The sequence below is a fragment of the Miniopterus natalensis genome, chromosome 15 (genome assembly GCF_054644295.1).
Source record: "Miniopterus natalensis isolate mMinNat1 chromosome 15, mMinNat1.hap1, whole genome shotgun sequence".
Lineage (NCBI taxonomy): Eukaryota > Metazoa > Chordata > Mammalia > Chiroptera > Miniopteridae > Miniopterus > Miniopterus natalensis.
The window spans coordinates 20,501,476-20,527,529 of NC_142095.1; the positions used below are offsets into that span (position 1 = coordinate 20,501,476).

At 46.0% G+C, this 26,054-nt stretch overlaps 1 protein-coding gene across 1 annotated transcript in view; it reads left to right on the forward strand.

Annotated features, from left to right (window-relative positions):
- Positions 1 to 26,054, forward strand: part of RFTN1 (raftlin, lipid raft linker 1) — a 167,549-nt gene that overhangs the window by 131,585 nt on the left and 9,910 nt on the right. The window contains exon 7 of the mRNA XM_016209276.2: positions 3,030 to 3,145. Coding sequence (XP_016064762.2) covers positions 3,030 to 3,145 — 116 coding nt within the window. The remainder of the gene's footprint in view (positions 1 to 3,029; positions 3,146 to 26,054) is intronic.

A 26,054-nucleotide genomic window follows, 5' to 3' on the forward strand; every position in this document is an offset into this window, starting at 1 on the left:
GAAGGCAGCGAGTCTGCTTGCTTTTTTGATGTCAGCAGATTAGCTGCAGTGTGATTGGGAAGCAACGTGGCACCATCAGCTGGGATTGGCCGATCGGTGTTTACATTTGCAGTGGGGTTAGAGGTCAGCATGACAACACACGTAATTACTGTCGCACAGCCATTCCTGGAACCAGGGTGGTGCCACGAGCACCATGCAGTGTCTGATGGGGAGAAGGGGCTTTCAGACAGCCAAGAAAATCTGTTACGCCAGCCACCCCAGTGTGGGCAATTTAGTCCAATCTAGCTGGTTCCAAGGAGCACAGTAACATTTCCTTCTAGACCATGTACCTTGACCATTTGACATGGTGTTCATGTCTCCGGCCGGGCTTTGGGGAAGACTAGCACCTAGGCTGAGCCTGCAGGTTAGCTTGCCAGACGGAGTGTTAATGTGTCAGAGGCCACAGGGGACGGGCCATTGCCTCATAGAACTTACCTCTTGGGATAATAGGGTAAATCTCCTTTTCCCACTTCCTTCTTGTAAATCATAAGCTTGGAGTGTTAAGGTGGCCTTTTGCCAAAAGACTGGCATCAAATATTTATACAATACCAGAGCAAATAGCTCTCTGTGCACAGTAGGGAAGCTGCTTTACTTTTATAAAAAAAACACAGTGATAATGGAGTGTTTTCCAGAGATGGAGGGCGATCTAACCTTTTACATCAGGAGCCTTCGCTCTAAGATAGAGCTATTTATACCCAACTTGGTGCACATTACAGGGAGGCTGAGCCAGAGGGCAATGAGGAGACGGGAGTGGGCACTGTCATCAAAACGGGGCAGTTTAAAAGCCGAGCTGTCTGCTCTCTGTGGTTCATTGACTTTTTTGCTGTTACAGATGACCAAATTTTGACAGCCATTCTGAACTTACTTTGGAGTTAAGTAGGTGAACCTGGATTCAGAGAGCGGAGCAGCGGGCTGAGGGGCTGCAAGGCAGGCACTGGATGAGGCTGGGAAATAAGGGCCTGGTTTTTCCTACTTCACACCCCCAAGCACAGCTTTACCTCTCCCCACTCACCACACAGCCCTCTTCCCGGGCCTGTGACTCAGGAGGATGGGGGCAGCCAGGCAGGGGGGTGAGAAAGAAAGTCTGGATGGGCTGCAGTGTCTTCTCCCCCTTCTGGACCTTAGCTCTGCAGTACAGTGCTTTTGGCAGTCTAAACACCATCACGTTATTTGTTTCAGGTCAGGCATCCAAATGTTTGAAGTACATGGTAGACACATTTAAAGGCCTTTGAGGAGATCTGTAGGTAAAGACTTTGGAAATTGGATATAACACATTTTTGTAGAAGCCCCAAGGGAATTTGTGCTGTGTTGATATAATCCCAAAGGAATCATTGAGTATCTTCTGGTCCCAAGCATCCCCAGGCCAGGACTTGGGAAAGCTTTATTGAAAGGGCTTCGTTCTGCAGTCCATGGCTACTGCAGCAGGGCCTCCAGCTGGGCCATAACTTTCAAGGTGAGCTGGACTATGGTCCATGCTTGTCTGGACCCCAGAATACTTGTAGTTCAGCTGCAGAACAGCTCTGTTCTTCCCTGGTCACCTTTGTAAAATGTCTCTTAGGAGGGCATTGAACAAACACGTAGGGGGAGCTTTTTAGCAGAGCAGATGAGTGAGACAAGCTTAGAACTTTTGCTAAGGCTGTTTGATAACAGACTGTCAGGGTAGGGAACAAATAAAAACTGGAGCATGGTATTGATTAACTTACGGGGATCTTACTTGAAATGGAGTCTATGATCAAGGTGCTGGCAAATTTAGTTTCTGGTGAGACCTCTCTTCCTAATTTGCAGACAGCTAGCTACCTGTGTCCTCATATGGCCTTTCCTCTGTACAAGGACTGGAGAAGGGATCTGGTGTCTGTTCTACTTCTTATAAGGACATCAGACCTAACAGATTAGGGTCCACTCTTATGACCTCAATTATTTCCCTAAAGGCCTTATTTCCAAATACAGCCACTTTGGAGGTTAGAGCTTCAACATAGAATTTGTGGTGGAGATGGGAGTTGGGGGGCACAATTCAGTCCATAACAGTCTGACTGAGCAGTGATTTGTAGAGTAGAATCTAGGGAACAGGAAGGATTGTCTGTCCACCACAACATTTCACAGATTAGAGACCAAGTCCCTGAAAGCGGTCACATCACTGCTCTTGATAATGCATGGACCCAAACCACTTGCTAAGTCCAGTCCTCTTTCCCACAATCTCTGATCTAAATGAATCTAGGGCATTAGGAGCTATTAACGAAAAAAGAGGCAGAAAACTCCTCCCTTAATGTCTTCTGTGGGGCTAGGGACCCTGCTGTAATTTTCTTTATACGTTTATTGCCCAAGACAGTCTTGAATCATGATGTATGTGTAGTGTACATTTGTTGAATTGTACAGAACTCAGAACTTGGTACATTGATTAAAGCGATGCCCAAGGTAACATTTTCAGTGATAAATCACTTGGGAAAACTCCCCCTTCCCCCAAATTCCTTTTCTTGACAAGAGCTGCCTAAAGAGTTGTCTGTATAGCAGCCCACATCCTGGGAGCTTCCAAGAATCAGCGCACCTAGAATGCGTCTGACAAGCTCAGATCTGGTGTGTTACATCTATCCCCCCTTTAAAAAAAAACAAAAAAAAACCCTCTCACCTAAATATAGTTTTCTTCTAAAAACTGTCTCTAAATGACTGTGTTTTGCCCTGAATAAGTTCTCCCCAGCGCATCCTGACGTTGGAGCGTGGAAAGGAAGGTAAACGCGTGAAATCAAATGGTGATTGCTAACAATGAAATTTGGGCTCATAAAATCAAGGATATTATTCAGAACTGCGAGGTAAATTAGCCTCATTCATTCTGATGGGGCTAGACTCTATGGCTGTGCGTGCTTTCTTTAATTAACATGCTGAAAAGATGTTCTGATTGGGATTATTAATGAATGCAGTGAAAATTTTTGCTGCTTGTAAGGCTTCTGCCACAGACGGTTTACAGATTCCCCCCCTTTTTCTCTTTTTTTCAACAGATTCCTTACACAGCCTGACAGATGGAGTATTCATCTTTGAAGCTGTTTCCACAGAAGATAGCAAAACCATGCCGGGCTATGATGCTATTGTTGTCGAACAATGGACGGTCCTGGAAGTAAGTGTGGGATTGGCAGGGGTGCTTCTTTTGTTCCAAGGCGGTTTTATTCACTTGCTGAATCTGCCCCTGGCTGCCGCTCAGCTGCGGCTTTCCTCTGAAAGGCAGTTTGACCTGGTGGGCCCCTCAAAGACCCCTTCGGTCCTCCCATGCCCCTCTTTTACCATGTTGGGGGATGGGCCCCACGGTTCCCTCCCTTCCTGCAGGAAAAACACACTGCGTGTTGGACCCATTGGTGGAAAGGGATTCTTCTTTCATTTATTTGCATGTAACTGAGAACTCTAAGTGACATAAATGAGGCAAACACACAGTTGGTGGCCTCTGTAATGATAAGAGCAGCATCGTTATTGGAGCTAGACGCTGTGGCTTCCTCCGCCAGGCATCCTCGGAGGGAACTTACGTGCAGGTGCTCGCTTAATCTTCACAATAAGCCCACGAGGTGGGCACTGTCACTGCTCCTGTTTTACAGACGAGGCACAGAGAGGTTAGGTCCCTGGCCTAATGTTACTCGTTAAGTGCTGAAGGGTGTCTTTGAGAAATGTTGACCCATCAGGCCGCCAGACTGCGGTGGGCGGAGGAATGCCTCAAGCCACATTTTTCTGGGACTTTGGGAGAGCTGGTTTATTTCTGAGAGCCTCTGGTGTGTACTTTAAAGGCACTTCTCCAGCTATGGAAGCATGGACTTTTTAGGCTCTACTCTTGTCCACCCGGCAAATGGGATGTAAAGGGGGAAGCTGTTTGAACATAGGGGACTGATTCCCGGGTGCCCTCCAGCAGGCCCTCAGAGCAACACGGGTCATACCGCTCTGAGGGGCCCCTGCCACACTGGGCTCTCCCACCAGACAGTGGAGAGGACACGCTCACCACACCCCTGTGTCCTTGGGAAGTACGCCCTGGAGGGGGCTCCCTCACCTGGCTGCTGGGGTGGGGTGCCCCAAGGACACCGTCACCCAGCCTTTAAGCCCTCAGCAATGAAGTGGGGAGCACTGTTGGGGCTTACCTGAACCTGAGCAGTGACAGGAAGTAGCTGCTTGCAAGTGTGACAGCAACAGAGAACAAAGAAAAATTGTACTAGTGAGAAACAGGAATTCCAAAAACAGCATCCAGGGCCCATTAGAGCCAGGCAAGGAGTCCGGAGAGCATATGTAGTGAGGAAAGTAAGGAATCAGTTGATGGCCTGGTTTGCGATCAGACGCCACCTGCTACTCCCACCTGATTTTGGTCCCAGTGGGCTCCTAACTGGAAATGGGGTACAAAGGAAGTGAGGCTCAGTCTAAAATGCACAGTCCAACAAGGGCAGGTCAAGTCCCCTCTTGGGACCCTAAACTCCCTCACCTATAAGGGGGGCAGTGCGGTTCACCCAGCCCACCGCACGTGGTAAAGTCCCAGGTGGCGGTGAAAGATGAAATAACAGGGGGAGCAGTTGAAGCTCTTGAGGACCCCATTAAAACAGCTTCGACACTCAGTGTGCTCTCAGTGCTTGGTTGTAACAGCAGGCCAGGCACGCCTGCACCAAAGCAGATGCATGTGCAGAAGCGACTGGCAGGCCATGGAGGGGGTGTCCGATCTCTCATTGTCTATACATAAAAATGGCTGGTAAGGGAGAGAATTGTGGTTTCCTCAAGAAAGATGACTTGATGGCAGTGATCCAAAATCATGTAAGAGAGTGGTTCTCAAAGGGTGGTCCCAGTTCCAGCAGCATCAGCACCACCTGGGAAGTCATTACAAATGCAGATTCTTAGGCCCTACCTGGATCTACTGAACCAGAAACTCTGGGGTTGGGCTCCAGGGGTCTGTGTTTTCATCAGCACTCCAGGGGATTCTGATACACAGTCAGTGTTAAGAACCAGTGTCTAAAAGACAGTACAGATGCCACCCTCACCAGGTTTCTGTGGTGAAAGGAGCGACGGAAAGGATTCCCCAGTGATTTGTCTTCTTTAGTCTTTGAAACTAACCGTGCCCTTGATGGGTGACTGGAATGCATGCATACTGCACAAAATGTTTGTTGGAGGGAGATATAAATAAGGCCATTTGTCTTTTTAATGTGAAGGGGTCAATCTGATGGGTTAAAAAGTTAGATCAGAAAAGAGTAACATTTATTCAGAAACTTTTCTTGGAATTGCAGATTGGTTTTCATTAGGTTTGTCAATTTTCTTTCTGTCTCAAATGTTAGAATTTTTCCATCTTGACCTCTTATGTTTGTGCATTAATCTATTTGGTGATATTAGTTTTGTGTCTTGTTGTGGTTGTCCCCTGTCCCCAACCCCACCAACACACACACACACACACACACACACAAACACACACACTCGCTCTCTCTCTCTCTCTCTCTCTCTCTCTCTCACACACACACACACACACACACTTTGGCTTTTTCCTCAGGAGTCTTTGGGAATGAAATAGGATTTTAAAGACCTGTGAAAGCCCAGTGGTGAGCTCCGGCTTACAAAACCAGTTCTGTATGTCTCTTCCCAATCCCATATTCAGTGACAAATTCAGCCAGATTGGCAGCTCTAGAAATTAGAGTTCTTCCTCCATGGAGAGCCAGTTGTAATGGTTTACCAGCATACCACTGGATGGGCCTTTATTTCATCACATTTCAAATTATAATGTACAGGTGTGGCTGGCATCCAGCTAGGCAGAAAAAGAGTTTCTCAATTTTCAGGATAGTGATGACAACTGGATTGATGGTTTTGATGTTCTTCACCAGTGTTCCCTGCTCAAGTCTCCAGACTTGCTCTTCCGTCCGGTGTCTGTGGAGCGTCCCCAAATTTCCCGCAGTGGAAGGAGACAGCTGTCCGTTTTAGCCGCGCCAGCCTCTCAAGGGGAAAAGGAGAGGAGATCTCTCTGGGGAAGACTATACCCCTAATGGTTTCTCTTTCAGGAATCAGCTCAGTGATCACCTCCTCCAGGAAGCCTTTCAGACTCCTTCAGGGTTAAAGACCCTTCCTCTGTGTTCCCATAACTCTCTGCACATGAGCCTATTGGGCTCCTATTACACTCATTTTTATTTATCCACTTTCCTCCCTTCACTCTGAGCTTCTTGGTCTGGGGATGGTCATCTTTGTTCTCCAAGGCATCCAGTGATAACTTCCTGAATCGGGTTGCAGGCCTTTTGGTTCAGCCCAAGGGTAGACCAACGTTCTCAAAATTGAGCTGGTACCAGAATCACCTGGAGAGCTTTTTAAACACAAATAGATACCCGGGCTCTCTCCCCAGTTTCCTTTTCAGCCCACTTTGAGAATCCAGCCTTAGAGGAACCACATGTACACAGCTGGGTTACTAGCACTGCCCGGACGTGTCCAGTCCAGGGCAGGTTTGACCACAGTTCAGCTCTTTGAAGAGGCTCTGTCCACCCCCGGACAGCCCCTCTTCCCCATGCCCCTCCAGATATGTGGGGGTTGGTCCAGCTCCTTCACTTGCTACCCTCGAGGCCCAGCTACTTCCCCTCTTCCCACCCTTTTGGCCTGTGGGGAAGGTCTTTTTCCTACTCAAGCACTGGGCAGGTTCCTATTAGCTTGTGGTTGATCCTGCTTTTCTGGCAACCACTGTCCTTCCAGGTCACCCTATGTACACAATTCTTCAACTGTGACCACAAAACATCTCTGCCCAGCTTTCTCTCTTTTCTCACAGTTGGCACTGACTCATCCCTTCCCTGCCTCTTTACTCCTGTGAGTATTAATATTCTTAGCAGATGGCAGAGGTGCCATCCAAGTTCAGCCACATCTTCCTTGCTTCCCTGTTTTGAGATACACACACTCTTTCACAGGAAAACCTGCCTTGCTCTTCACAGTTCTGCGAACAGTGCTACTTGTTGGAAAGAACGTAGATTCTAGAGTCTGGCGTGTGAGCATCGTGGCTCTGTTTCTCCCAGCTGAGTATGTGTATGAAAAGTAAACCACCCCCTCTTTGTGATTCCATTTTTCAACTGTGTACATGGGGACACTGGTAACGACCTCTCAAAGTCGATGAGAATTAAAAGAGATAATACATTAAAAAGTTGTGAACATAGTACTTGGCATATCATAAGTACTACTTTCATTTATTGGTCACTTGGTATCACCAATTAGAAGGATCCTCTCCCTGTTGCTTTGATCTTGTTCTAAAAGCTAGGGAAGGGCTAAGGAAGGTGTTAAGTGCAAAAACGTGTTTTTCTCAGCTGGAAACCTACCGCCTAAAATTAAAGGCAATTGTGGGTAGGATAAAAGTCCATCCATAGGGCATTTGTAATGATTCTTTGAGTTTGCAATCTAGAGTGTGAGCAGAAAGGATAATTCCTTGAAAGGAAAGGGAGATACTATGTGGCTGAATAGGTCAAGAGTGAGACTGAGAGACAGACAGGGACCTTCTTCTCTCTGAGTGCACACATCCTCTGGCCTGACAGCCCAGCAGAATCTGTGGATACCATCGGGGCCCCTTGAGCTGTAGAGCCCCATCTCCATTCCCTGGAATGCCTTCAGGTTCCTCAGTGCTTCTTGTAAAATGTGCTTCCAGAACTGAGCATAAGACAGCAGACAGCGGCAAAAGCACTTTTAGCTTTTAGCTGATGCAATTGGTATGGTGGCTGATGGATTAATTGAAAAAGTCATTTAAAAAGAGCCAAATAAAATCATACTCATATCTTATGCACTTTATCCTAATGTAAAATATACAAACACACATCCAATTGCCAGTCTTTTCGAGTCTGGGGTCTGCCGATTGGAATTCCACTTCACCTTTCTTGTCTAAACCACACCCAGAGTGCACTGTCACCAATCCCCACTGTCAGGAAAGGGATCTGGCTGCAGAATCCTTCTATTTTTATGATTTTCTTCCTAGTCTTTTCCAGTTCCTCGCCACCGCCCCCCCCCCCCCCACGTCTAATTCAGCCACAGTTCTTATTTTTAAGTAAATGTCCTTTGTCAAGTCTCTTCAAAGCATTCTACTTAGTTTTCCTAGAAACAACTTCTTTTGCACTTATTATCAGTGTAAATAATTTAAATTAAGACACATAATTATCATAATGGATCTAACAGACCTAAATGGGTCTGGGAACACTTAAGACTCACATGATGGGCTCAGTTGCTGAGATCAGAAGGGCACGAGCATCCTGGAGAGCAGCCTGCTCCCTGCGAGCACTTGGTCCCCTAAAGCTGGATGTGGGCTTCTGCTGGTGCAGCTCGAGGCTGAGTTGGCTTTGGGGGGTTCATTGCAGATTTCGTTATGTGAGGTGCTGTGTAGGCAGCTCTCTCCGTCTTCTACCTGTGTGTTCCATCTCTTATTGAATTGGCTCCCAGCTCACTGCACCCTATTAGCTTCTGCCCATTTTTATAGCCTGTTGAGACATTTTGGATCATCCTGAATTTGGAGGGATCATCCCAGCTTTGGCCTCTCTAATGGTTTCATGTGTAGGGTGACACTTGTCCTATCCAATGTCGTACAGACTGGGTGGAGGACATGGTCCTTTGGCACGCTGTGGGAATCTCTCCTCCCGTCTCTAATGCTACCCAAACCTCTCTGCAGAGGTTGCAGATGGCCCTACTATTCCATCTCACATGTCACCCTCCTATCCCTAAAGGACGCATGAGAGGCTTGGTAAGATGCAGTTCTGTAATTGAAATTCACTCTGGGGCATAACCCACCTGTCCCATAACCTGTCCAACTACACATTAGGTCTTACTTAACCCTCATGAACTTCTGCAGATTGCTGGGGAGCAATCCTTTATTTCCAAGGGCTTCTGACCATCTCTGTAACAAGCAACACTTGGATCTGCCAGGGAGTAACTTCAATTTCTATGGTATCTAGAATTCACCACCACCTGCTCTAACAAGGGAGCCAATATTTGTTCTTTTTAAACCATCTGGCATTTTTTTTCATGGCCACAGTTTCTCCAAGATAATTATTTTGGTCCTGAGATCATAGCCTTTAGTGCCAAAGATAGCAGTTCTCTGCCTTCTTCCCGAGATACAGGAGATTTCCCCATGAATGACCACTGGTGTGAAAGGACCAGGGCTGGACACCCAGCCCCCTCCACTCCTTTACCAGCCCAGAGCAAATCACAGCTCAGGCTCAGTCCGCCAGCTGGCCAGGGTATCCTTAGATCATTCCAGCAGCTCTCTCAGTGCTTTCACTTTGATCATCAGTTCCTTGTGTCCCACCTCAGCTTTGATAGTGACACGCCAGTGTGCTCAATGGTGTGGCTGAGCACCTTTCCCTTTCAATGTAATTCATTTAGGTTTGATGAATGTGAAATTGAAGGTGTGCTTTGGAGAGCAGGTGCCAACCTCTATTAAAAAGTTTAAATGCCCATCCTGTCCATGACTCAGCAAGTCCACACCTCATGTCCATCTCTTATAGAGAAACACTCTTTGTTCACAAGAAGGCATATACAAGGACATCATTTCAGTGTTATTACTAATAGAGAGAAAGGAAACAACGTGCATGTCCATCAGTAGGGGATGGATGGTCACACAGAGGATGCTCATTCTTATCAGGGATGCAGCCATTCTGTATATTTTGATGAAGAAATTCCAGGAAATGGTAAGTGGGGGGGAAAAAGTTGCATAATGATACCGTGACAGTTAATTTTATGTGTCAGTCTGCTACAGTAGCTCATTTAGTCCAACACCATACATATAGGCATGTAGGCATAGGTATATCTGTACCTGCATCTCTATCTCTGTCCATCTCATTGGTTTTGTTTCCCGGGAAAACTCCAACTAATACAGATATAAATAGCATGATGCCACTAATGGGGAGAAAGCTTCACAAAACAATATGATGTATTTTCTGTGGATATATGTAAATGCAGGGGGAAAAGGCCTGGGGGGGCACCCATCAACCTGATAACGGTGGTTATGTGTGACTTGGAATGGAAGGGTGGGAGGTAGCTTTATATGAATTATTTTTATATAAAGAAATAGTCATTTTACTTAGATAATTAACAATTAATTTTTAAAAGAGATCTAGTTATGTCTCACCATACTTTTTCTTGGGCTTTAGATATGCAGTTGACCCTTGAACAGTGTAGGGGTTAGGGACACCAGCCATCCACACAGTTGAAAATCTGAGTATAACTTAAGTCGGCCCTCTGCATATGCGGATTTCCAGCCATGGGTCAAAAATACAGTTGACCTTAAACAATATGGGTATGAACTGCATGGGTCCACTTGTATACTTATTTTCTGCTGTAGAAAAGAAAGTAAAATAGGAGTTGAATAATTCTGCTTTCTGTTCTCTTCAATATGTTCTCTTCTGTAAAATTTCTTGCTTTGAAAATAATTTTAAAAGGTGTGTGTGTGTATAGTTGGGGTACACCTGAACTCATTCTAGGTTTGACTTCCTTCCTCCTTTTTGGGGTTTGCCTCCCTTGTGTCAGCATCCCTGGAGGGCCAGGAACCTCCCTTCTGTCGTACGTCCACACACATCAGTCCCTGCAGTCCCTACAACTGATTTCCTTAGTTGCCTTCAACCTTTATTCTAGAGTGAAGTGATGATGTGTGTTTGGAGAGCTGGACTGGAATGGGGGAAAGCAGGGAAAAGCCTAGGGATGAGGGCCCAAGGTGAGAGAATAGAGATGGTGGTCATGGGTACTGGTTAGGATGCTCTCCACGGTCAATAGCTGAATATCCAACTAGAAGTGGCTTAAACAATAAGGACTTTTAATCTCATTTCACCGAGGAGGAAGTCTGGAGGAAGGTGGAGTGGTTGCAGAGGCAGCTTTTTCAACAGCTTAAAGGACATCATTAGGGACCCGAGTGCTGTCACCTTCCTGCATTCTGGTCCTCAGCTTATCAGTCAGGTCTCTCCTCATGATCCTAGGCCCAGAGTGGCTGCAAGAGTCTCATGTGAACATGATGACAGATTATAAGAACAGGGTTCCTCTCCTGCTGTGTACCCTTTTTATATTAGCAAGTAAAACCTTTACCAGAAACTTCCAAGCAGAGTTTTCCTTGAGTCCCATTGACCAGGCCTGGGTGACAGACCCATGTCTCTGTCAAGGATCATGATTAGCTGGGGCTGGAAAGGGTGTCAGCTAGGAAGGGGGGACCTGGGCTGGCAAGTGCCTGGTGGCTTTGACACCCAACATTGTTTGCCACTGAGTGGAAGTAGGAAGGTAGGGGATGCTCCCCGAGGTATTTTAAAGAATACATCTTTAACTTGGTGACAGCTTGGATAGTAGGGTGACAAAAGGAAGGATTTGACTTTTAATCTCTATCTTTTTTCTTCCATAATCTCAATGGTCCTGTTCTCTCAGACACCCATATTTCACTTCCTGTACAAAATTTAGTATATAAATGAGTTGGACCTTTTCAAAAATTATTCAACAAATAAATATTAAGTTCCTACTATGTGTCAGCCACTGTGAAAACATGATGAATGGAGGAAATTCAGGCAGGAAGGATTGATTCCTTTAACTGGGGGGAAGGAGTGCAGTCATTAAAAATGAATGCTCACCCCCCCTGGCCTTTCCACACCCATAAATAATTTCTCTTCATTGTCAAGCTTCCTGAGGGTGGTGAAAGGCCCTAAATCACCAGGAATCTTCTAAAGCTGATGAGAGGGAAGAGGCAAGTGTGTGTTTGAGTGAAGACCATGGGGCATGTTAAATTTAGAGCTTTGCTGCAGAGGAAGGGAAGGTGAAAGAAATTGTGACGTTTCAGAATCTTGTGACAAATTTTTTAAAAATAATATGCTTTAGAAACCTACAGTGCATGCCACAGAATGACAAGAAGGAGACAACCCTCAATATGATAAGAAGAGCTTGATCTTTGGGTTTTCCCAATGTGCCTGAGATTAGAACAGTGGGAAATGATTCTATAAGAGCTTTAAACAGATGCACACAAATTTATTATCTTACAGTTTCTATAGGTCAGAAGACCGGTTGGGCTCAACTGGGTCCTCTACTTAGGGTCTCACAAGGCTGAAACCAGGTGTTGAGAGGGCTGCGTTCCTTATTGGAGGCTCTGGGGGAAGAGTCTACTCCCAAGTTCATTCAGGTTGTTGGCCAAATTCAGTTCCTTGTGGTTGTAGGACTATGGTCTTTGTTTCCTTGCTGCCTGTGAGCCAGGGTCTTTGTTCTTGGGGACTGCCTGCATTTCTTCTCATGTGGCCCCCTATAAGAACTTTTTAAATGCATAGATGGTCTGGGAGCCACAGATGAAGACAGGGCAAATGGTTCTCCAAGAAGAACTTAGTGTACTAAGTCAATAAGTATAGAGGATTGGCAGATGTTCTTGTAGTGATCATTTATTGTCATTCCTTGGAATTAGTTCATTTTTAAATTCACTTGGCCAGGAATTTTAGTAAAACTAAAGGAAGGGCCTATGCGTGGTTGAGGAGCTACACTCAGCAAGGACATGCTTTAATTGAAGGGAGGTCTTTGTTTATGGTCCCTATGATGCCATCCCATGCTTTTTCCTGTTTCACATTTTCTTCAGTGGCTTGTGCAGAGATCTAGAAGGTGGTGGATCTGTGGGAGACCCAGAGCTTGGGAGGCCATGGAGTGCACTGGGTGGCCATCAGGATCTAAAGAACAAGGATGCTCTTGGGCTCCACAGAAACATTCTAGCTGAGCATGGGGAGAAGAGGGTCAGGACATGTTTGAGAGTGGGGAACAGGGAAGATTCTGAACAACCCACACATGCCAGTGTCAACAAGAGCTACTATTTTATAATCTCTTTTCACATGGTGGGTTTCTAAATTAGATTACAGTTGATGTTTATGGAAAGCACCCCACTACTTAAAAAAAAAAAAAAAAGGAAAATAAAACCTTGAAAATTTCTTACTTAATCCAGCTCCTTTTTTGACTAGACTTCCTTGACTTCTTAAATACTTTCCAATCTCATTATCTATTAGTTTATCAAAACCAGCCCAATAAAATGCAGTAGGGATACATTTAAGTATCAAAAAGATCAATTGCATTTAAGTTAAAAATATGAATAGTATAGGATGGAGAATACGTGATTTGACAGCCATTCTAATGGAAAAGAATTTAATATGAGTCAACAGTGTTTGGTCCCTAGTCGGGGCATGTATGAGAGGCAACTGATCAATGTTTCTCTCTCTCTCTCTCTCTCACTTTTTCTCTCTAAAAAAAAAAAAAATCAATAAAGGTTCATACATTTTTAAGCTAGCTAATTTTTATCCATCAAAGCTAATTTTACTTTGGATATCACCTTGACAACTCTTGATGCTATTCAGAAGGAGGCATTAGGCAAGAAGGTGAGGAGTGGGGATCATCATGAAGGCATGGCTGTATTTATTTGGACACAAGATTCTTCAGCGTCACCTTCGTAGACGGACAAAGTCACTTTGAAAGAAGCAAGTAGACTTTGTCTTCCAGTCTATATCAGTTTTTGCTACGTAAGCAAACCATTTCAATTTTTATAGCCTTAAGTAACCATTTCTTTAGCTCATGATTCTTTGGGTTGGCTGAATAGTTCTACACTGAAGTGGCTTAGCTGATCTCTCCTGGGCTCTCTCATGCATTAGCTGACGGCTGGATGACCAAGGGTGACTTCACTCACATGGCTGGCTATTGGCTGGGACAATAGTGCCTTGAGTATCTTAACATCCAGTAGGCCAGCTGGCTTCTTCACAGGATGGCAGTCACAGGAGCCTCAATGTACATCGTATTTGTCAGTATCCCATGGGCCAAAAAAAGTCACAAAATCAAGTTCAGATTCAAAAGGTGGAGAAGTAGACACTATTTTTCAATAGGACAGTCTGCAACATGCTGCAGAGGCACAGATGCAGGGAGTGGATGAATTTGGGTATGGCCAGTTTGAAATTTTACCAGGTAATCTTTGCTAGAACAGCCTTAGTAGTTGATGACAAGCGTATGTCTCTGTGTGTTTAATTCTCATACATGAATATATTTTCAACTTCCACATAGGAAATGCCCCCGAGAATGGTATCACATTATCCTAGCAAATTAACTCACACTTTTAATGGTAAACTTGTGTCTCATCAACGTTGGATGTGGTTTACAGCAATTTTGATGAGGCTTTGAGACTATAAGACAGTGGTGGCAGAACCTACCCCAAAAATGCATTCACTCGGCAGCTCTTGAGCACTCATTTTGACCCCAAATAGAGTTGGCCAATTTCTCTGAGACCAGTTTAATTTTCTTGACTTTGTTTTTTCTTCCTCAGCTCATCCTGTGGTGAGTCACAGTCCAGATGGTGATGGAAACCCCAGATGCATCTGTTACAGGCTCTGGTGGGCTTATCCCTAGATTGTAGAGCAGCGATTTTCAACCAGTGTGCCATAAGAATTTTTAAAACATGCAGTACCTGGCTCTTTAGTCAGGGGCACTCACCTCTCTTCCCTTAGAGTGTCAAATAGAAATAGGACAACAGCCGACACAACAGTAGCAGTCCGGTGTGAATGAATCCAAATTATACCTATTTTTTTTTTGTCAAATGGGCAAAAAATAATTTTTGGTGTGCCGCAGAATTTCAGTAATTAGTTTATGTGCGCTATGAGATGAAAAAGGTTGAACAGTGTTGCTACAGTGGACCAGGGAGCCAGAGAGAATGGAAATATTCATGGTGATGGGGTACACTGAACACAGGGATTTGACATGTCCTGAAGGTTATATATTCCTGTTGGTAGTTTCTAGCATCTCAGAAACCCTATTGGAAGTACACTTAGCAGGAGCAGGGTCCTCAGAGAACATGCTGTGGGATTAGTGCAACATAATTTGGCTTGAGGGAGAAGGGAGCAGGAGGAGAGAAGGTCGAGATAGAATCATGGTAACCATAGCAACAGACACTAATAATTGGGTCGCAACCAGGAGAATATTGACTGGAGACAGTATTGACCAGATGCCAGTGCGGGACTGTGGCACGTTGAATTTACCAGGTGGAGAAAGTCAGGGTGAGAAACCAGAAGTGCTGTGCGTCCTACAGTCACAAGTCTTACCCACTTTCTTTTCAGATTCAGCCCAAGGCTGGTACAGCGCAACGCACCGTGCTTTGTGGGGCTCGAACGGTGACAGTGGGATAACCCTTTAACTTCCATTTCCTCCTCTATTAAGATTTTGAACCAACCTTTACTCAGAGACATCTTCTGGGTTCTGGGTTCGAGTTTTTTTATTATGAGTCAGGTGTCAGGAACCTACTGTCGATGAAGCTGATAACTTTGATGCAGCTTTAAGTTCTAGAGTTTTTGCTGACAAACTTCCAGCCCCTACTCCAAAGTAAATACCTTTTCATTCTATACCGGGGGAAAGCTCTCTTTAAATCCTCTCCTTTCTAGGTAGTAGGTAAGGAAGAAAAAAATAAAAAAAGGAAAGAAAAGAAAGGTTAAAAATGTGCTTCTTCGTTCACCACCAATTACCTAAGGAAAAAGTCATAAAGTGGCAAATCCCATTTACTCCCAGGAAGTCTAATTGCCTCGCTCGGAAAAGCGAGTGGGAGGGACTTGGCAGGTCCCTGGATGGAGAAAATGTCTCGTGTTTAATTGTTATCAAACAAAGCTGTTCCCGAGCCTGCCGGGGAGGACACGCTCACCCCCGATGCCGTCAGTGTGTTTGTGAAATGTCAGCTTCTGCCGAGCAGCCCACAGGCGGTGACAGCTTTGCGCCGCTTAACTGTTTGCGCTCAGGACTGCAGGGGCATCTGTCCCACCTAGTGGTCAGCGCCCGCCCCAGCCGTCACTCCTGAACCTCCAAACTTCCTGCCTCATCCCCTCCCGCGTGGCCTGAGCCCCAGCACCTCTCGGGGGTCCTCATTCTGCCCAGGCAGGCGCACAGGTCGGATAATATGTCTGGCATCCTGTCTCCTGTCCCTCCGCCCACCAACCCCTTTCCCCTTTCCACCTTCCGAGTATGTGACTTCAACCCCTTTCTGCTTTCCGAGCGTGTGACTTCAGACGCACTGCACAGACCAGGACCAGATCACCCTCTTCCTAGAACCTGGGAGAGTGTTATCTTCCATGCGCAGGTCTGCTTTTTCCTGCCAGCTTGGTGTGCGTGGGACTTAAGGAGAAGCCAGGGCAGTGTCTCGAGCTAGGATGGTCTTCCCCAGTGGGGGTTTTTATCTGTCCCTCCCAGGGTATGCTGGTGGCAGTGCTGGGCTTCACCGTAGGTTATCATAAATTAGACTTTAGGGCTACAGAGGTAACACAAGATCACAGTGTGTCTGGCGAGGAGGAAATGAGGGCTCGGTGTGGCAGCTTTAAGTGTGAAGAAAAATGGGCAACACTGAGTTCCCTTCAGTAGTAGCTACTGCGTTTTATTTCATTTAAATCAGACAAGGTGACTTTCACTATGATTTTCCTCCTAGGGATTTGCCTGGGCATTCGTCTCTTCCTAGAATAATAATATGTCAGTTCGCTTCTTCTTGAATTAAAATAACAACCTTTACTGTTGCTTGTGACAGGTCAGCTTGGTGATCCTGCTGATCTAGGCTTGACTGATCTCAGCTGGGCTCACTCAGGCTTCTGTGGTCGCCGGGTTGACTGGCAGCTACCTGGTCCAAGATGGTGCCTCTCATGTCTGCTAGTTTCCTGGAGACCTAGGTTCAGATCTCTCTTAATGTCTCGTCTATTATATTCTGTTGGTCAGAGCAAATCACAAGACCAGCCTGGACTCTACCTCTGTAGGGGTGGAACTGCAGTGTTCTGTTGTGAAGAGGCCTGGATACAGGGAGATAATCACTGAGGCCATTTTTGCAGACAGTGGATCTCAAATAATAACATTATTATTATTTTGTTGGGCCCTCTAAGGGCTGCAGCGTGTGTTGCCTTTCTTGTTCAGTAGAGAAAATTAGCCAACAATGTGAATTAACTGCAGGGTGGGTGAAGAGTGTTGCAACAGAAGCCTCCTCTGCACTGCGTGCATTGTCATCTGCCCCCTTTTCCACATCTGAGAACTGAGCTTTTATTTTTTTTTTTAATGCACTCTCTTTGAACATTATGAAAGCCAAAGTTGTCTAAAATGAGACTGACTGCTTTCTTAGACTCTATTATGTTGGCCTAATTACATATCATCAAAATGTTTTTCTGGGCATTGTGTGTAAAACAAAGAGGAAACAACATCTCCAGCGGGCCCAGTGTCCTTGCCCCTCCCTCGGGCTGGCAGAGGCCCCGGTCCTGCAGGAGGGGGGCCTGGGGGAGGGGGGGGTCGGATGAGGGCCTGGAAGGCAGGGCTCCTGCAGCCTCCATGGCCTCTGAGGGGTTTGCCCTTTCCCCCCCCCGAGAGAAGGGAAGGGCAAGTCATTCCTTCCTCTCTCCTTCCCTCCACCACACCTCGGGGTGGCTCCCATCTGGTGGGGGGGGGGGGCATGTGCTTACTCCCTCCCCAGTCCCCTGGGCCAGGATCTTGGTGGGATGGAGAAGAGGCAGCTCACCTTAGCCTCCCAGGTGCCCAGCATAAAGCCAGGTTGATTAACTGTGGAGATTTGTAAATCAAGAGTGGCACCGAGTACTGTGTTGCTTTTTAGGATACTGAAGGACCCGCAGAGTTTTCTGCAAGCCTGCCCCAGTGTTACAGCCTCCACTTTCCATTTGATAAATAAACCTGAGATGTTCCTTCTCTCCGGCTTGGCGTTATCCTCCCACCCGCCTTCAGATCTCTGTTTCCATCATCTGAGGGCATGGCTGTTAGCATCCCCGTGTGCCATTGCGACCAGGGTCTCTGCTGAGCCCGGGCACAGTCAAGACAAACCCCAGATTTCCCGAGACCACGTTTACATACCCTGCTGGTCACCCTGTCTGGTCCTCACTACCAGCCACTGCTTACCTCTTGCCCTCTGCCACTTCACTCTGGAAATGTCCCGAGACCTCACTGTCCACTCCAGAGGTAGTTTTTCAGGCATCTTGTGCTGGCTCTCCTGGGATATTTGATGGTGTGGATCTTCTTAAACCTGTTTCTCACCCTGGGCTGCTCAAGAGCCGACTTCCCCACATTCAGTCAGTTTTTTATTCAGCTTCTGCTCTCTCCCCTCACCAGGGGGTCCAGTCCTTAGCCCCCTCACACCTCCTAGAGTTTTCATCTACCCTGTGTTGGCCAACGCCTCCTAACCTTTCCCTGGCTTTAGATTGTGTATTAGTTTTCTACTGCTGCTGTAACAAATTACTACAAACTCAGTGGCTTAAAACAGCACAAATGTATTCTCTTACAGTTCTGGAGGCCAGAAGTCCAAAATGGGTTTTAAGAGATTAAAATCAAGGCGTTGGCAGAGCTGTGTTCTTTCTGGAGACTTTAGGGGAGAATCTGTTCCTTGACTTTTCAACTTCTAGAGGCCATCCTGCTCAGAGCAGTCACCGACCTCTCCTTCCATCCTCTCACCTCCCTCTCTGAGTCTGACTCTCCTCCTGCCTCTCTCTTCTAAGTATACACCCTTCTTATCACATTGAGCCTGCCTGGAAAATCTCCACATCTCAAGATCCTTAACTTAATCGCATCTACCAAACCCCTTTACCATAGAAGGTAACATTCCCAAGCCCCAGGGATTAGAACACAGACATCTTTTGGGGAATGAGGGGCATTAGTCTTCCTACCACAGGCCCCATCTCACCCAGCTGCCTCCTGGACCTTCCCAGAGTTCCTCAAACTCAGCATGTCTAAACTAGGATTCATTCCCTCTCACTGTTCTCCTTGCCCTGTGTGCCTTGGTTTAACACATGAGCAGCCATTATCCAGGCCCCCAGGCCATTGGATGGATAATACATATTTATTTAACACACTCAACATTTGATGGACACTTGGGTGGTCATTGTTTTGCTGTTGCAACAGTTCTCCAGTGACTAACTTAGTGCATTTGCCATTTTTTTTATACATAGGATCAATTCCCAGAAGTAAGATTGTTGGGTCAATGGGTGAATGTACAGTAAGTAGTCCCCCTTATCTGTGGGGGATACGTTCCAAGATCCTGAAACCATGAGTAGTACCAAACCCTGTATATACATACTCATGATAAAGTTTAATTTATAAATTAGGTACAGTAGGAGATTAACAACAATAACTAATCATGAAAACAGAACAGTTATAACAGTAGACTGGAATAAGAGTGATGTGAGCGTGGTGTCTCTGACGCCCGAGCGGCTGCTAGCATGCACAGGGCAGCTGGCACCCAGCTAGGAAGTGGTTGACAAGGGGATGGTTGAACTGGGAGGGACAGAGCAGGACAGTGCAACATGTCATCTCGCTACTCAAGACGGAGCACAGTATGAAACTTACGAATTGTTTACTTCTGGAATTTTCTGTTTAGTATTTTCAGACCTAGGTTGACCGTTGGTAGCTGAAACGGGGGGAAGCAAAACCACAGATAAGGGGGAGACTTCAGTATTTGTACACTGGAGAGATGCTGTCAAGTTGTCCTCCATGAGGCTGAGGCAGCCGCCCTCCTGCCCGCCGTGTAGGAGAATGCTGGCTGCCTCGCAGCCTTGGGGTTTTTACCAATACAGTGGGTTTGAATTTGCATTTTCCTTGTTGTGAACTTGGCATTTTTGTCATGTGCTTGATGGCCACTTAAATTGCTTTTTTCTGACTCGCTTCCTACCCTTGTCCATTTAAAAATTTTGATTACTGGGTTTTTCTTTCTTATCAATTTTTAGGAACCCTTTTTTTGTTTGAGCTACAAATATTTTCTCCACTTTGTCATTTGTCTTGTGACTTTGCATAGCTCATCTTTTGTCATGCAGAAGGGTTTTTAATGTCACCAAATGTAATATTTTTTAACTTTATGGCTTCAGGATTCTAACTTAGTTAGAAAGGGGCTTCTAATAGGCCCTTTAAAAATTAAAATAATATGCCCGGCTGGCATGGTTCAGTGGTTGAGCATCGGCCTGTGAACCAGGCGGTCTCGGTTCAGTTCCCAGTCCAGGCGCATGATCGGGTTGTGGGCTCCATCCCCGGTGGGGGGGGGAGGTGCAGGAGGCAGCGGATCAGTGACTCATCATTGATGTTTCTATCTCTCCATCTCCCTTCCTCTCTCTGAAATCAATAAAAACATATTTTAAAAAGTAAAAATAATAAAGTTGTGTCAAATGTGGGTGATTGGACACAGGCATATAATTCTTTTTTCTTCTGAAGAATCCCCGGGAAATGATACAAACTAAAGGAATGATAGGTAGATAGATAATAGTTTGTTTTCAGTATCCACGGATTCCATATTTGCAGATCCTACTTTCTAAAACTTATTTGTAATCCCCAAAGCAGTACCCTCGGGGCTTTCAGTTCCCTGTGGATATATGCAGAGTAGCAAAAAATTGGAGTTGCCAGTGTGCATGTTCCCAGCTAAGGAGTCAGTCTGCCTCCTCGTTTCAGCTCATACTGTAAATGAGTGTCCCCTTTAGGGTATATTTAGTGCTTTTCACATTTTTGTGCTTTTTTTGTTTTGGTGATTTTGCTGCTTAAAATATCCCCAAGCACGGGGCCGAAGTGCTGTCGAGTGTTCCGAGGTATGTACCTTATAGGGCAAATATGTGTGTTGGATAAGCTTTGTTCAGCCGTAAGTTATGGTGCTGTTGGCCAGGAGTTCAAAGTTAGTGAATCAACGATGTACGTTAAACGAGGTGCCGTTAAACAGAAATACACACAGAAGCAGCTTCTGTATTGATCAGGGGATGAAGGAGTTGTGGTCAGAGGTGCGCAGGAACCTAACCCTCTATTTCCCCTAGGAGCAGTGGTTCAGTATTAGATGTTTCCGCTTTCGTGGCAACATTATAGAACATAACTCCCATGAATAATGAGAATTGACTGTAGATAGATAGATGATAGATAAGATAACCACAGGAATGAAAAGAGCAAAAGAAGAAAAAGTAACAGTTGAGAAATTTCAACACATTTTTAGAAGATGGAAGGTGCCTGGAGGAATGCTAGTTGGTTTAGCAAAGGGAAGGAAGCTGCAACCTGGATGTAGAAGGGAGCCGTTCTCCCCTAAAGCACCTGAGAAAAAGCTATGGTCTTTGCAGCATAAATCACCATGGGATGGTGGGAAGTGAGCTGCTGAAAACAGGGCTTTTGTGTAAGGGCTCTACATAGTATGTGGTAAGATCCCTGGCCCCCATTTCTGCCTTATGCAACCTGGTAACTATAGAGAGAAGGCAGGGATCAGAAAAACCACTTAAAATGAAGAGATAAAATATATGTAGCCATGAAGCAAAACCAAGATACTATTAAAAAAGCCAAGAAAGAGCTTTTGGGTCTTTTGGGGGGCAGCAGGGAATTTAAAACCATAATAAAAAAAGGCTGTAAAATGAAGGAAATTTTCCAGAAGGTAAAATAAAAAGAGTAAGAAAAAAAAGGGGGGGTGGAGTTATAGAATTAAAATATCAATCCTGCATTTTGACTAATAGGAGGTCCAAAAAGAAAGAAAACGAAAGAAAATGAAAGACATAAAAATTATCAAAGAAAAAAAAGAACATGTTTCAGAACTGAAAGACAAGAGTCGTCAGATTGCAAAGCCGTCAAGTGTATATATAACCCTTTGAATAAAAAAGACCCACAGCAAGGCATGTTGTGAAACCCTGGAACTTCATAGGGGAAAATATCCTAAAAGCAACACCACTAGTTACATTCAACATATTAATAATCAAAATAGATATCACAAGAACAATTCTGCAAATCTAGAAGCTAGTGGAACAATACTTTGAAATTTTTAATGGATTTAAGCCCAGACTTCTGTACCCAAACTGTTAATTAAGGGTGAAGACAAAGTCCTTTCTAGGAATGCAGGGACTCAAATGACTTCCAGGGCATTATTCCCAAGGAGCCACGAGAGAATGTGTTCCAGCAAAATGAGGAAGAAACCAAGAAAGTAAAAAACACCAGCCATCGACGGCCATGGAGGGAGAACCCAGGCACGGAAAGCAACCAGACCAGATTGGAGCAAGGCTCCAGAAAGCTCCAGAAATGATGTTTCCAGTGGGGGGGGAAAAGTGGAATATATTTAGGCAAATGGGAATTACTGATGGGTATCAAATAGAGGTGTTGGAACATGTGGAATAAATTAGTGATAGGTTCTTGTACAACCAGGCAGATGGAAAAAAAATGAGGTCACGACTAACTCCAGGAAAAAGAAAAGATTATTTATAAAAAGGAAGATATAGTCACAGCACATTACTTAACTAGTTTGAGTTGAGCAGTATTTGCAAATTCATAGTAAGATATATACCTACTTTTGATTAATTAATTAAAAGTACATTATAACTATTTGGAGCACTCAAAAAGAGGAAGTGAGAAATGTGTAGGGGAGCAAGAGTTACGCCTTTATTTTCCATGGTAGGAAATCAGAAGATATCTAGAATTTATAAGTAAAGAAATCATTGTATAAATGTGCCCTGCCAATAGTGTTGGGCATTAGTGTTTTGGTAGCAATTTACAAAATACACAGAGGTGTTTTTTTTGCAGGTGCCCTCTCTGTGAAAACCTGGGGCCCAGCCTGTGGCTGTCGGGAACAGAGGCAAACAGTCCCTAATCACTATTTTCAGGTAGAGACCAGCCCAGAGCTCGTCCCACACACTTTTCAGATATGGGAAACTGAATTCTTCTCTTCATTTATAGCCACATATAAGGAGCAAAGCCTTCCCTTTTAAGCTGCTTTTCTCCCAGATTGCTTCCACAAGTTGAAATAGGAGAAAAAGGAAGAGCCAACTGACATTCAGGATACAAACTTCCTCACCGGACCAATGTGTCACCTCCTCATGACTTCTCTGCATGGGGGGATCTTTAAAAAAAATCATCAACAGACAAGTGCATTTCTTCATAAACTACCCTCCATTGTCACCATGTGTGGAGGGTAGGAGAAGGTTGTCATTGGATGCCTGCTTCTTTTCGTTGATTTGCAAAACACCCGAGAAATTATAGGGAACAAAGGAAAAAAGAGCCGTAAACACAAATGAATTCCTTTTATACAAGTGGAAGAGCCACGGGACAGGCTCCATTTTTTTAACACTCCAGGTGTGATGGGAGATTACGTATCCACACAGGAGAGTAGAGAGTTAATTAAAATTTTTCACTCCTACTCCCGGAAAGCAACCTCTCTTCATTCAATAAGCAGGCTGGCTTTGGAGTGCTGTTTGTGCGTTTCTGTCCTCACTGGAGTGTCACAGAAAAAGCAGATCAAAGGGAACCTTCCCTCCATCTAGGGCTTCTATCATCTTTCTCTGCTAATGGACTCGAAAGCGTCTTCCAGGGATGGCATGGGGCTCATGTCCTATTTTAGAAATGCCGTCTTACTGTGTTGATGATGTGCCAGCCAGCTTTGATGGACGCCGTGGAAAACCACACGGAACGTTAATTACATCAAGACCAGCCCAGGTAGTAGGAGGAGTGGGAGAGTCTGGCGGAGTGTAACACCTCACCCCCTGCCATTTGTATTTTACTTTTCAACCCATCCTGTGACAGCCAGATATTAACACTTGAGAATGAATCCTCAGCTCTCACAGCAACCTTAGGCTTTGTTGTGTTTTCCCTTTTTCTTTTAGTCTTTATGATTCTGTGGCCTCTGGCTGATATCCCCTACCCGGAGGGGAAAAACTGTTTGGGAGAAATCCCACTGTCTTTCCCTTTAACATAGTGACAAAATGCAATAAAATAGAGCAAAATAGAAGCAGCGCCTGCGAGGCCTGTCTGAGCAGGCGGGTGGGGCGTAGCAGAGGATGGCCACTGTCTCACTGTCCGGGCTGCAGCCTGCGAAAACCCAGCCGGGCCACAGTCACCAGGAAAAGGACGCGGTTCTGCCATGCCCGGCTTTGTGAGGCGCCAGAGCTTGTCCTGGTTGCCATGGCTACTGTCTGATTGTGGCGGGTTTGTCACAGTGCTTGATAAAGTGGGAAGGTTATTCAAGTAATCATAACCTCGCAAAGCTAGGGAGAGTGGAATGAACATTTTCCCTCCTCTCCTGAAGTCGGGAGTGCAGGGCTGGGGGCAGGGGTTCTCAGGATGAAGCAGCCACAGCAGGTGCCCAGCATGAGGGATGCTGGCCGGTGCTGGTGTAGAAAGGAGGTCCCAAGATGTCCAGGGGACCAGGCAGAAGGAGGGGCGGTGCTGGGTCATTTGCTGCCATCTCTGGCCTGATTGGGGACAGGGCCAGAATAAGGTGCCTCTTATCCCTCTCCTGTAAATAAATAGGTTACACCTGTACCACTCCCTCCTTTCCTCCTCCCTCCTTCCCCTTGCTGCTCCCCCTCCTTTAGCTTCCTTTCTCCTTCCCCTGCCCCCCTTCTTTTCTCCCCATACTTCTCCCCTCCTTTCCCTTTGAACAGTGCTGGTCCTTTAGAAGTCCCTCTTCTCTTTCTCTCACAAGGATAGCGATGGGAAGGGAAGGTTTGAGCGACAGCCAGTGGATGCTGGCCTCCGCACCACGGCCTCTGTCGCCAGCAGAAACCTCATGGATTACCTAGGTAGAGCCGCTCAGCCTTCGCTGAGTCAGACTCCTGGGGGGACTCTGTTTAACACAGGTTCCCGGGCCCCACTCCCAGTGCCTGATCTGGTTGGTCTGGGTTGGGTCCCAAGACTCTGCATTTCTAACGAGTTCCCAGATGTTGCTGAGGCTGCTGGCTCAGGGAGCATACTTTGAGAACCACTGACATGGGCCAAGACTTATTTGATACAGTTGAAGAAACTGCTCCCAAAGGTTAGTTGCCAGCTGACCAGGTGACTGGGTAGCCACACTGGGATGGGTGCTCAGGGATAGGAGCCTTCGAACCCATTTGGAGAGGCAGAGTTGGTTGTTCCCTCGTCTCTCCTCCAATCCTCTAGCCCAGGGCAGCTGGACAAGCTTGTCCTATTCCCACAAGGCCTTCAGCACCAGCCGGCCACTCACCACAATGGCCCCTCTGCACAGCGCCCCCCCCCCCCCCAGTTAAACCCACCGTGGGTGGTCTAAGCCCAGCGTGATCTTTCATTTTACCTGCTGGAGTTCTCCCCGGAACGCCCTCTGCCCAACCCTGAGCGCAGGAAGCCTGCCTTGAGCAAGAGCTGCATCCTTCCTCTTCTGCTGGCCTCCGAAGCCTCGCCGCCCTGCCCACAGGCCATTTGTGTTTTGGTTTCTTGCATGTATGTGCTGTTGCTTCTGCTGGACTATGAATTGCAGCACCAGGACGTGCCTTCATCCACAGCTTCGAAATACTAGCTGAATGAACCCGCGTGGCTGCCTCAGTTGAAAGGAATCTGGATGCATGTTGAGATGCTCAAAAACCAACCTGACAGAGATGAGGAGTCCAGTGTAGACACAGGATTGCACTTCAGTGTTAGTGAGGAGCCTGGAATAAGAAATTAGGCCTGGCCCGGCCGGCATGGCTCAGTGGTTGAGCGCTGACCTATGAACCAGGAGGTCATGGTTCGATTCCCAGTCGAGACACATGCCCCTATTGCGGGCTCAATCCCCAATAGGGGTCGTGCAGGAGGCAGCCAATCAATGACTCGCTCATCATTGATGTTTCTATCTCTCTCTCCCTTCCTTCCTCTGAAATCAATAAAAATATTTTTTTAAAAAGAAAAATTAGGCCTGATGCAGGGAGAAAGTGAGATGCAGAACCTGTACAGTGTCCTCATGCTGGGGTTCTCTCCCTGTGGGAGCAGGACTGAGTTTTTAAATTCAAAGGCAAGTGTTGGGCAAGTGTTCCTGCCCCCCATGCCGATTTGAAATAAAACACAGGCAAGCATTCATTTACCCCCTTATGGCAGGCTGCATAACACAGGTGTGTGTGTGTGTGTGTGTGTGTGTGTGTGTGTGTGTGTGTGGCTGCTGGGGCTGGATGCGAAGGACTTGATCATTTGTCAGCTGTAACTTCTCTCCCCACAACTCTCTCTGAAATCACCCCAAGCAGCCTGTGTTGTCATATGCCCTGAACTTGTCTTTGTGGTGAGGAGATTCTGCTGCGTCCGTGAAACGAGAATAAAACAAAATTAATGGATTAACCCTTGGGCTCTAATTCCTTGCCAGCTCCGCAGACTGAGGTGGGGCCAGGAGA